Genomic DNA, 13287 nt, shown 5'->3' with positions numbered 1-13287 from the left:
AGATGTGATCCAGTATTCGGAATTAGACACCCTACCTCTTGACATGAGTTCATCCACCATGTCATGGGTTAGACTTTCTTCACCTTTTCATATCTTTGTGTGGAATACGCTTTCCACAATCTACACAGGTAGAGCCCTTGAGCCTTCGGTTTTACTGTCTCTGCAGTTTTTCATGCTACTACTGTTCTTTATTAGCAATCATGTTAACTATAAAATACAATGACTTGGGGTGCCTGGGTGGCACAGCGGTTAAGCGTCTGCCTTCGGCTCAGGGCGTGATCCTGGCGTTATAGGATCGAGCCCCACATCAGGCTCTTCTGCTATGAGCCTGCTTCTTCCTCTCCCACTCCCCCTGCTTGTGTTCCCTCTCTCGCTGGCTGTCTCTATCTCTGTCGAATAAATAAATAAAATCTTTAAAAAAATAAAATAAAATAAAATACAATGACTTGATTCCTTAAACTCTCTATGCAGGCAAAGTAGCCAATGTCACAGAACGCAATTAAAAAGAAAAACCGCTGAGCATAACTTTGAACTACGGCAACGAGTTGCATGACTTGTAAGAGCTTCTTTAAGATGAACCTACTAAGACAGCAATTTCACTAATACTACTGTTGTCACACTTGCTCTACCTTTTTTTTTTGGCCCCAGAGAATTTTATTGACAGAGCCAAGAGTGACGTTAATTGCTAAACTAGAGGAAATGAACTAAGTTGAGTTCATTCCTTCATTTTTCTTTCTTAATGTATGTTAAATAATTTAAATGATATCATATTTCATGGGACGTTACTTATTATCTCTTCATTCCTAGTAGTAATCTATTAATACACCTTCAGAACTGACAGATGGGGCCAATGACATTTAATCAAATTAATAACCAGATAAATATTTGTACAGGTTATATAAATTTTTTTCAGTAGTATATTTTAAATCTATAGTCTGAAATATGTCTGTATAGGTCAGGGTCCTCCAGAGAAACAGAACTCAAAATAATCAATCAATCTATATATCTATCTGGAGAGATTTATCTTAAAGAATCAGTTCACATGATTATGAAGGATTGGCAAGTCCAAAATCTGATGGAGTAGGCTGGCAATATGGGGACTCAGAGAAAAGATGCAGTCCGAGTTCATAAACAGTCTGATGGCAGAACTCCTTCCCTCTCCGCTTCCCTTTCCGGGAAGCCTTTTTTCTATTATGGCCTTCAACAAATTGGATGAGGCCCACCCACTTTTAAAGAGGATAATCTGCTTTCTCAATGTCTACTGATTTAAATATTAATCTTATCAAGAAAACAAAATAAATGAATAAATAAAACAAACCTTCACAGAAATATCCAGAATAATGTTTGACTAAGTATTTGGACAATGTGGTCCCGCCAAGTTGACACATAAAATTAAACATCACAGTATCTTATCTGTTAAATACCATCAGATTGTATTTATGACACATTGCTCCATTTCTATTTAAATTTATACCCACGTTGAAAAGAGAAACTAAATTTGGACTAGAATTATATTAATATACAACAAGCAAATAACATATTTATAACTATCTAAACAGTGCAAATCCAATGACTTAGAAATGAATGCCTACCCAACCTTTCTGTGTGTGTTGAAGAGGATTTTGGTTTAAATGATCAACTTAAATTCTTCATGAGCTTTCTGCTCATTACTCCACCTGCCTAAGGGAAAAGTTGGTTTCAAGGCCAGCTAGTACGCTGTTTCATTTCAGACCCTGTGGCTGAAAAGCGTGATATTTTGTAAGACTCTGATAGGTGAAATGACATAAAAAGGGGTTTTTTTGGAGCCATTCATATCCCATAATTTCCCTGAATCTGGCCAGTTACCAAGCTATTGCATATAATCGAGTCCCTCCCATTTATCCATTCACTTATTCAACGCATGCACTGAACCCAGCATGTGACACACACTCTTCTAGGAACTAGGGGTACATGACAAAAGTATTATTACCCCTACTGAGCTTGCACTTTAGTATCAGGAAACAAATAATAAACACATAAATCAGTAAATAAATTCAGACTTACCAAAGTGCTATGAAGAAAATAAAACAGAATAATGGTAGAGGAACACAAGTCTGGGCTAATCGATTGAGGCTGTTTTAAAGAGGTTTCTCTGAAGAGGTACTATTTGAACAAAATGGGAAGAGTAAAGTCAAAGAGGAATGAGTTGGGTGCATTTGATGACTGGAAAGCAAGTCCATGGCACAGAATGGAGAGAACTTAAAGAACACTGCTTGGATATGGGCCTGGGGGGACAAATCACACACGGCCTTGAAGCCCAGGCAAAGCCTGTACTGCAAGGGAAAGACAGGGCCTCAGTTACTCTGAGCAGACAACAGACTCTTGAGGAAGGCAACGGAACACGGGGAGATCATTTAGAGACCAGTAAGCCACTGACAGATGCTGGCCTGGCCAAGGAGCGATAAGAGAAAGCTTCCAGACTTGAGATACTGGAACCAAAAGAATTATTGCTGTTGTAAGTAATGGTGCTTCTCCCGTGCTGTACGTACATCCTATCACACGTATGACTCTATACAGTTCCAAAGGCATTTTATTATTTATATCTTGTTGGTCTTAGAATAAATTCAGCAAAATACGGGAAGAAAGATGGCTTTAACCATCACACAGGGAACAGATAGCTAACTGAATGAAATTAAGGCTGAGGGACTGAAACTCTGTATTTTGTAAATTAATGTTTGTGATCTCCCGGTATAAACACCAGCTCCTGCAAACTCATCGTTCACATACAAGAATTATCTAACACGCAACGGGGCCAGCTCTGATTGTTAGAAAGGTACCCAGCAATCTAGCCATCGCTGGGACACTTCCCAGCAGTGCCTAAATCAGAATGCAGGGATCTGGGTCACAATGCAGCTGCTATAGACAGGCTCACCCCCAAGACTGCAATCTGACTCCGGGCTCGCTCACTCACACTCACCTCATCCTTCAAAACTACAATTAAATAACTTGGCCAACCTGAGTCCACAGTACTGCTCTCGAAATTTAGGGTTTATTAACTGTAAAATTAATACCAACTAAACAAGCCAAAAAAAATTTTTTTCCCCTCTGAGAAGAAATGTAAACTCTCAGTATGCGGAGGACACACACAGATGACAAAAGTCACACACAGAATTTGTTTGGTGTGTATGGTGGGTCCGCAGAGAGAAGGTGACCAGAAAACAGGACAAATGTGAAGTCTTCACTTTCTCGGGTGGGAATTTCTCAGGCCCTTACTTTATGCATAACTTTTTTGCTTGTTTTGGGGGGAGGGTCTCAGCCCCCAGGACTTTTTTTCAGAAAGGCTTTGCTTAATGGGAGACACAGGCTTAGCTTAATGGGAGATGAGTATGTTACTTTTCCTTCACTGAGGGGTCTCACTAATATTTGTTTGCTGTGTATGTGAGTAATTCAGCAAGCTTGTTTGTGTGTGTGTGTATGTGTGTGTGTGTGTGTGTGTTGTTTGTTTGTTTTTTAACTATGTTCAACAGCCCACAGATACACTTTGGAACCAAACAGATTTAAATTAGAATATGGACCCGGTCACTTACTAAATATGCAACATGAATAATTTGTCATCTCTACCCTCAATTCTCTCTTTTTTTAAAAGACAGCAAAATCTATTAGCTTTTTTCTTTTTTCCTTTTCCTTTTCTTTTCTTCATTTTCATTTATTCCTCAGGCGCTCTAACTCAATCTTTCGTTTCAGTGCTGAAATACAGCAGTGCCTCAAAGGACCTGACATGAGTTTGGCATGTAATAGCCACTCTGCAAGTTGCGAATTTCCAAACATCACTGCACAGAACCATCTGAGAATTGTGTTAAAAATGCAGATTCCTGGGTTGCCTAGGTGGCTCAGTCAGTTAAGCCTTGGACTCTTGGTTTTGGCTCAGGTCATGATCTCAGGGTCATGGGATCAGAGTTGTGTCTGGCTCCCTGCTCATCAAGGAGCCTACCTGAAATTCTTTCCGTCTCCCTCTCCCTTCCCCTCTGCCGTCCCTCTGCTCTGGTTCTCTCCCTCTCTCTGCGAAAGAAAGAAAGAAAGAAAGAAAGAAAGAAAGAAAGAAAGAAAGAAAGAAAAAAGAAAAGAAAATCTTTTAAAAAATTCAGATTCCTGACTCTGAACCTCAGAGATTCTGATTCCTAGGTCTGTAAAAAGGCTCCAGAAATCTGTATTTTTAACAAGCACCTCAAAATTGCTGAACTTAATTTCCTATTAATGATAGTTGGAGAAAAAAGAAAACAGCAAGAAATTTGACCCTCATTCGTCTACGACCCTCTGTCATTTCAGCGGTAAGTCTTGTTCTCTCTCTGGTTCCCACCACAAACATCTGACCCTTTCCTACATACTGGCCTGGCACAGAACATCAGGACAGAAGCCACTTCTTGGGACCCTTTTTTCTTTTCTTCTCTTCTCTTCTCTTCTCTTCTCTTCTCTTCTCTTCTCTTCTCTTCTCTTCTCTTCTTTTTTTCCTGTCTGTCCTCTTCTGGATGATAAATTTTTATATACAGCACCTGATTTATTTCCTTATTACTATCATTTGCCTCTTTCTTCCTAGTCTGCCTCCTGCTTTTTAGACTCCGGGTTGTCCTAAGTTACATGAAAATTCATCAGCTTCTCACTGGAGAAGATGGGTTGTGTTACGTTAGCCTAATACGGGGCATTCCATTTCCCAGCTACCCTTTTCCATATAGTTCCAAGTTAGAGAAAAAGAAAAAGAAGTCACTACTTTCAGAAAGTTCTATAAGAAAGGACACATGGATGGACAGACCCAGGTGCACAGAATGCACTGGCTTCTTCTCATTCTCCTCTTCCTTGAATCCCGCACATCTTTCCAGTTGCTGGTCCTGCTGACCAATGGCAGCCCCAGACCTACCACTGAACACATGGCTATGGACCCACAGAGGGGGTGGTTCCCAAAGGCAGCATTTTCTCAGAACTCTTGTCTCAAGTTCCCTCTTTGGAGTTCCACTTTGGTGGTAGACGTGTTTGGTTTTGTGCATTTCCCTGCAAGCTCTCACCTGCCTAACTGGGCCAGAATTTCAGAAAAACTGTTAGAGATTCTTTTCCCAGTCCTCCCACTCCCCATTCAGGACCTTTACTTCATCTGCTGCTCCCATTTTTGTGTAAAGTCTAGTTCCTATAATAAATCCTCATGCCCACAGGATTTAAATAGCTCTGTTTTGTTGACTGAAATCAAATGTATGCACTTACTAAACCAATTCAACTCTCAGTGCAGACCCATATTTTATACTCCACAGGGGGATATCAAAAGAAAATGCAGTAGGACCATTGAGACCTAACCTATTTTTAAAAATTGCACACCAGGTTATTGTGAGTGACCTATGGGGAACATATACAGAAACCTTCAGGTGTTCCTCTTTTATCCCCAGAAATCAATATTGATATTTTAGCCACAAAACTTTCACCAGATGTTTTGACCTAGACTCTAAAAACGAAGAGAAGAAAAAGCCAATTCTGTCTCCTGAAGAATTCTGGTTTATAGGCACTTGGATCTGTCCTTAGAGATAAATGCCAAGGTTGATTGAAATACATAGATGAAGGAACGATTACCATTGCAAATTGTGTTAACCTTCTTACTGCATGGTTGGCCATCACCAAAAGAGTTCAGCCTTCCAGACTGCAATCACACATAATATCAGAGAATTAAATCACCCATTACCAACCCTTCAAGCAGTCTTAGTCAATGTACACTTAGAATTCTAAGTTGTGACTGAACAAGAAATGTGCAATCAACTGATAGATTTCAAAGTCTCATGATACTTTTCTTTCCAAACAATCACAAAGCAGTACCCATTAAAATTAGGCAGAACCACAGATGCATATGAAACTATATATATCAGTGATTTTCATAAGCCCTATTCAGATGAAGAGTGATCTTTGCATTCCAAAGACTTTATTAACCCTCAGATTCTCTTTTAAACCTCACATGGAATCAGATTTCTGGCTATTATCCCACACGCCACTCATTCATTTTACTGTGATTCAATGCCTTCACTCTCTGCTTACATTTGAATTATACCAACTGAGTATCATACATGCAGTGGTCACAAGAATCTTACTAGAGGTCACAGACTTGTAACATTCAGGCTTAAGTGGACTTCACACACGTTTGCTCTGACTGGCATCATCACTATTAATGTCAGTTGGTGAAAGCTGTAGAGACTTGCCTTAAAAAATATCGTATGGACCTCCCTCCCCCAAGAAAAGGAAAATTCCATCAGTCTCACGCCTATGAAACATGTTCTATTTTGGGACCCACTAGTAAATTCAGTAATATTTTTCATTTTAATTCTTATTAAGTAAATGTTACTCATAATTTGGAGGTGCTAGAATTCTTCAGCTCTTGGGAATCCTCCCGCAAGGATTCACTGCCTTGGTTCTTCTCAACTCCACGCTCTTCTTGGCATTGCTCCCCCACCTTCTTCTATGACTGTATTGCATTTTTCACATTTCTTGAATCTCGACTGTCTGCCTCTTGTTTTCTTTAACATCTTTTAAAATTAAATTCAATTAATTAACATATAATGTATCATTGGTTTCAGTGGTACAGGTCTGTGATTCATCAGTCATATATAATACCCAGTGCTCATTACATCACATACCCTCCTTAATGTCATCACCCAGTTACCCCATCCCTCCACCCACCTCCCTTCCAGCAACCCTCAGTTTGTTTTCTATGATTAAGAGTCTCTTATTGTTTGTCTCCCTCTCTGGATTCATCTTGTTTCATTTTTTCCTCTCGTCCCCTATCATCCTCTGCCTAGTTTCTTAAATTCCATGTATCAGTGAGATCATATGCTAATTGTCTTTCTCTGATTGACTTATTCTGTTTAACATAATACCCTCTATTTCCATTCATGTCATTGCAAATGGCAAGATTTCATTTTTTGATGGCTGCATTGTATTCCATTGTGTATATATACCACTTCTTCTTTTTCCATTCATCTGTCAATGGATATCTGGGCTCTTTCCATAGTTTGGCTATTGTGGACATTGCTGCTATAAACTTTGGAGTGCAGGAGCCCCTTCAGGTCACTACACTTGTATCTTTGGAGTAAATATCCAACAGTGAGATGTCTGGGTCATAGGGTGGCTCTATTTTCAAATTTTTGAGGAACCTCCATACTGTTTTCCAGAATGGCTTACACAACTATCAACAGTAAAGGAAGGTTCCCCTTTCTCTGCATTCTTGCCAACATCTGTCGTTTCCTGACTTGTTAATTTTAGCCATTCTGACTGGTGTGAGGTTAGGTACCTCTTTGTGGTTTTGATTTGTATTTCTCTGATGCCAAGTGATGTTGAGCATTTTTTCATGTCTCTGTTGACCATCTGGATGTCTTCTTTGGAGAAATGTCTGTTCATGTCTTCTGCCCATTTCTTGATTGGATCATTTGTTCTTTGGGTGTTGAGTTTGATAAGTTCTTTATAGATTTTGGATATTAGCCCTTTATCTGATATGTCATTTGCAAATATCTTCTCCCATTCTGTTGGCTGACTTTTGGTTTTGTTGACTGTTTCCTTTGCTGTGCAAAAACTTTTTATCTTGATGAAGTTCCAATAATTCATTGTTGCCTTTGTTTCCCTTGCCTTTGGAGACATGTCTAGCAAGAAGCTGCGGCAGCTGAGGTCACAAAGTTTGCTGCCTGTGTTCTTCTCCAAGATTTGATGGATTCCTATCTCACATTTAGGTCTTTCATCAATTTTGAGTCTATTTTTGTGTATGGTGTACGGAAATGGTCCAGTTTCATTCTTCTGCATGTGGCTGTCCAATTTTCCCAGCACCATTTGTTGAAGAGACTGTCTTTTTTCCATTGGATATTCTTTCCTGCTTTGTGGAAGATTAATTGACCATAGAGTTGAGGGCCCATTTCTGGGTTCTCTATTCTGTTCCATTGATCTACGTGTCTATTTTTGTGCCAGTACCATACTGCCTTGATGATTACAGCTTTGTAATAGAGTTTGAAGTCCGGAATTGTGATGCCACCAGTTTTGGTTTTCTTTTTCAACATTTCCCTGACTATTCAGGGTCTTTTCTGGTTCCATACCAACTTTAGGATTATTTGTTCCAGCTCTGTGAAAAAAGTGGATAGTATTTTGATAGGGATTGCACTGAATGTGTAGATTGCTCTAGGTGGCATAGACAGTTTAATAATATTTGTTCTTTCAATCCATGAGCATAGAACGTTTTTCCATTTCTTTGTGTCTTCCTCAATTCCTTTCATGAGAGTTCTATAGTTTTCTGAGTACAGATCCTTTGCCTCTTTGGTTAGGTTCATTCCTAGGTATATTATGGCTTTGGGTGCAATTGTAAATGGTATCGACTCTAAATTTCTCTTTTTTCTCTTTCATTGTTAGTGTATGGAAATGCAACTTATTTCTGTGCATTGATTTTATATCCTGCCACTTTGCTGAATTTTTGTATGAGTTTTAGAAATTTTGTGGTGGAGTCTTTTGGGTTTCCATATAGGGTATCATGTCATCTGCAAAGAGTGAGAGTTTGACTTCTTCTTTACCGATTCAGATGTCTTTTTTTCCTTGTTGTTGTCTGATTGCTGAGGCTAGGACTTCTAGTACTATGTTGAACAGCAGTGGTAATAGTGGACATCCCTGCCATGTTCCTGACCTTAGGGGGAAACCTCCCAGTTTTTCCCGATTGACAATCCTTCTTATTTTCTTATTCTGTTTTTCTCCTGTAGTTTCAGATGTTTGTGCTTTATGTCTATCCTTGAAGTAGTTATTCTAATTTAACTTAATTAATTTAAGGATAATTAAGTTACCCACTTCCCAAACCATACAAAGACTATTGTCAACTATAAATCTACTCACATTCTAATATGCGATTTTGCAATCGAGTTTTTGGCTTTTTGTTTTTAAGTTCTAAGAAGATATCTTTCTCTTGACAAAATTTCAAACTATTATTACTTTATATAGGCATCATTTTTTTTAGCTTTAACCACATATTTACCAATATAATTGCACATAATTTCTTCTTGCATCTTTCCTTCCTATATGGTACCATTTCCTCCTGCCTATACCTTAGATCTTTAGAATTTCTTTTATTACATAGTCTTCTCTTTTACTTTATCTCAGCATAGCAATATCTTCTTTTACCCTTGCTCATGAAATGTATATTACCAGGAGTAGAATTTTAAGCTTTCTCAGCTCACTGAAGATATTATTCCACTACATTTGGGTTTCTCTTAGTTGTTGGCAAGAGGTCTAATTAATTTCCCAACTTCTGTAGCCTGTCATTTCTTCAGAATCTTTTGAGATTCCATTTTCCTTTGAATCTTTTATTATTATATATATGACATGGGCATAGAATTCTATATCTTTCTTTATGTTATTTCTCCATAATATTTAATCTACTTTCACATTCAGGAATATGTCAATTATGACTTTTAATTTTAAGAATTTCAATCTTGAAGAAAAATTGAAAGATAAGTATAATGAAGACCTGAATAACCCTCACTTAGAATCACAAACTCTCAACCTCTTGACATATCTGCTTCATCTCTCTTTCTATACACACACACACACACACACACACACACACACACACACACAGAGCTGCTTTGTCAAACAATCCAAAGCAGATTTTCATGATATTTCAGCATGTCTCCCTTAAGAATATATGACCACAACACCATTACCATACCTGAGGAAAATCAATCTTAACCAACGTACAGCCTACCTTTAAATTTCATCAGTAGTCATATTAACATTCTTTGTATTTATCTTTTTAATCCATTATGCAAACAAAGTTCATATATTGCATTCGATGGTTATGCCATTTTAATCTCCTCTCATTTAGAATAGTTGATCTGACCTCCCCCCCCATTCTTTGATATTGAATCTTTTGAAAATCCCTGGCCATCCATTTTGCAAAACACATTGTTATTTCAAAAAAAGCCACCCCACCCCATTTTTTCTTTCTTATATTAAAAAATATATATATTTATTTATGGGGGAGGGGCAAAAGGGAGAGGGAGAAAACCTTAAGTAAGCTCCACACTGTGCATGGGGCCCGATGTGGGGCTAGATCTCACTACCCAGAGATCATGACCTGAGCAGAAACCAAGAGCTGGACATTCACCCAACTGAGCCACCCAGGCGCTCCTCTTTCTTTTTATCCTTAGATAAAGATATGGATCCGTGCATTTATTTTTAAAATTCAACATGTTTTGTATTTTTCTTATTGATGATATATACCCCAAATTAGGTCCATGCATCTCCTATACATAGTATCTATACCTTTCAATCTCTTGCCTTATTAGTCTTTGAGCACTGCTTTGCTTTCTGGCATGACAGTATGTTCCAGGCTCACCCTGCTCTTCCCTGTTTCAGACCTGAAATCAGTCATGTCTTTAGATCCTCGGTTTTTAGTATGTGTGCTAGGAATGGTATTTAGAAGTCCTCATCTGGGTATTGGATACACACAAAAAATCATAATATCTTTTAACCAAGAGAAAAAATCTAGTTTTGGAACACAGACTACTTAGATGGATTCAAGATGGATGAATATGTGTTTCTGCTTGAAGAATATATTCAGTGCATGTGTATGCACGTTTTTGTGTGTGTGTGTGTAAGTAAAACCCAATACTACAGTGTTCTTCTACACTATCCTAGTCCAAGTTTTTATCTCCCTTTTCCCAACAGTATCTATATATTTATTCATTTGATTTTTTCCCTATGATAGAGAAATTAGTTTCAGAATAACCACACAAATAAAGGGAGATGAATACATTAAATATCATCTACCAACAGCAAACCTACTAAAAAAAGCTCATATTTGTGTAGCTGTTTGGGACTTCAAAATACATCCAAGCATGTGTTTTATGAATAACATTATGGGAGTTAAGTATTTTAACTAATTAGCATGTTCATTAGAAAAGTAATTATTCAACTAAAAGCTACTTGAATTTATTACTTTCTTAGTGTGGTAGTTATTACTCTGATATTCAGTTAAGATCATGTATTTCTATTTCATTCAACTGCTTCTTCATCCTTTTAAATTTATGTTTTTTGAAAGTATACAATATTTTCATAATTTAAATATCAAATTATATAAAGAGGGGTTTTCAGAAAAATCATACTCCCATTCCTAGGCTTTTACCCCCATTTTCATTTACTCCTCACATGTAACTATTTTTATGAGTTTTTGTTTAATCTTCCTTTGTTTCCTTTTGCTCCAAAAGTACTGGCAAATAGGTAACAGAAATCCCTCTTGAGAAAATCATTTTTATTTCCCCTATTTGTCACATAAACATTAACATGCTATAATCATTCTTTACACCAGATATCCTAGAAATCACTTTCTATCAGTTCATGGAAAACTTCTTTATCCTTTTTTCATGGAAAAATAGTATTCCACTGAGGGTTGTACATAAATTATTCAACCAGCCCCTAAACAATCTAACAGTTCATGCTGGAATTCAAAACCTTGGGTAGACATTGCTTTTAGGTGTGGAGAACTATCTTCAAGGTAAACTCCCAGACGTGGGGTTGTTGGAGTCAAGTAGTTTTGGTAGATATTTCCATTTACATAATTTTTGTATTTGATTTTCATATCTCTGCAACTGTCCCTAATGTCTTAATCCTTTTATTGACAGCTGCCACAAATGACTTAACTTTTCTTGAATACATTAACATTTATCTTTATCCCTCAGAGTGGAGTACAACTGAATCTAACACTATTAATCAAGTCCAAATTTGAGTAGAGCTATAGTTTTAATTCTTGCAGACGTTTTGTGTCTATTTGGGCCAGTTATCATAATCATAATTATACTGGGCTGCTTTTGACACATTTATCTCACTATTAACAATTATTTTGCACTTGCAGTCATTTGAGATACCTCTAAGTATTTTTCACACTTGCATCTTCACAGACTTAAGATGGCATTTTTGATTCAAACAAGAATCTTTTCTCACTTTTCTTTATCTTAAATATCATCTCACAAATTAGATACACCATGCCCACTTGTCAAAATGGTATGGTCGTCATTCTGTTACCCAACATATTATCAATCCTTTCCAGCTTTAAGTCAGTGACCAATTTGATTAAATTGCTTGTATATCGTTATCAAAGACACTGCTAAATGTAGTCACTGGATCAGACTGAGGACACTAACCCTCAACGAACTACTGTCTAAATATTAAGCAACTTCCAAATGTAGATTTATCCAGTTTTGAACCTTTAACTCTTCTACATCCAAGTCCATTTCCTTCATGATCATAATGATATCATGGTATCTGTATTCATTAAGTCTTTTCGTATTTCACCGATTTATCCAGCTAGTAACTCGGACACAATAGGGCAGATGAATCTTGTGTCAGGACACTAAAAAAAAAAGTTGTTTTTTTAACAGATGTCTCTTCATTTGTTAGAACAATGTTATATGTTGGTATTTACAGTTACTGCATGTCAACTCTCTATGGTATCGATAAGGTGAGATCATACAAATGAAGAGACTGAGTTATCGATGAAGGCAGTTATTCATGTGAAGCACACGGGTACTAAAGGGCCGTGAGGGCAACTGAGCTTGAGTTTCATTCACACAGTTCGGAATTACAATGGGCTGCACTCGGGAGTTCAGGTGCTCGCATGGACTGCTGGCTAAGTGCACTTCTCATCCTACGAAACTGAGCTTCCTTGACGACGCTTCCTTTTACTTTTGGGGGGGATTGTTTCTGAGAGTTTGACCAAAAATTGGCAAGATCATTAAGATGGTATTTTTGAGGCTATTATCTCGCCATGAATTAGTCAAGGAAGGGAAATATTAGAAAGAAAGAAAAAAAAAAAAAAGGTGGATGAAAAGATATTCCCAGCTTTTGAGAACCAAACACATCACTTTGAAAAATTTACCTAAGTTAATTTAACAAAAAAAGTAAGGAATAAGCCTTTTAAAAGTGTGAGAGCCCAAGAAAGAATAATCTATTATATTATCTTTCCTTGAACTTTCTTCCCCGGGATCTTAAAGTCCTTTAGAAAAATTCATATGAAAGACAGGTATTTAATAAAGGAAAAACTTAACTTCAAAGAACCTTTGAAGGAGGCATTACCATAACTAATTTACAGGCCTAACATCTACACAAGGGAAAGTTTCAAGATCTAAAAGGTCACATTGTACTAGGAAACCAAAGGTGTTGAGTGTGTGATCTCATTTTGCTTCCAGGAGCTGTTCTGAATCTTTGCTACCTTCAATTCAGTTCGTGAACAGCAAAGTTTTAAAACTTTTTTTTTTTCCC

At 37.4% G+C, this 13287-nt stretch overlaps 1 protein-coding gene across 2 annotated transcripts in view; it reads right to left on the bottom strand.

Moving 5' to 3' along the window:
• The window catches only part of DPP10 (dipeptidyl peptidase like 10), a 618096-nt gene that overhangs the window by 191406 nt on the left and 413403 nt on the right, over window positions 1-13287 (bottom strand). The window contains exon 7 of one of the 2 annotated variants that reach the window (XM_040645663.1): window positions 2090-2112. The exons of the other annotated variant lie outside the window; for it this stretch is intronic. Coding sequence (XP_040501597.1) covers window positions 2090-2112 — 23 coding nt within the window. The remainder of the gene's footprint in view (window positions 1-2089; window positions 2113-13287) is intronic. 2 annotated transcript variants of the gene reach the window in all.

Source organism: Ursus maritimus, unplaced genomic scaffold (genome assembly GCF_017311325.1).
Source record: "Ursus maritimus isolate PB19 unplaced genomic scaffold, ASM1731132v1 scaffold_1, whole genome shotgun sequence".
Classification (NCBI taxonomy): Eukaryota; Metazoa; Chordata; class Mammalia; order Carnivora; family Ursidae; genus Ursus; species Ursus maritimus.
This window is presented reverse-complemented; position numbering and strand designations above follow the sequence as displayed.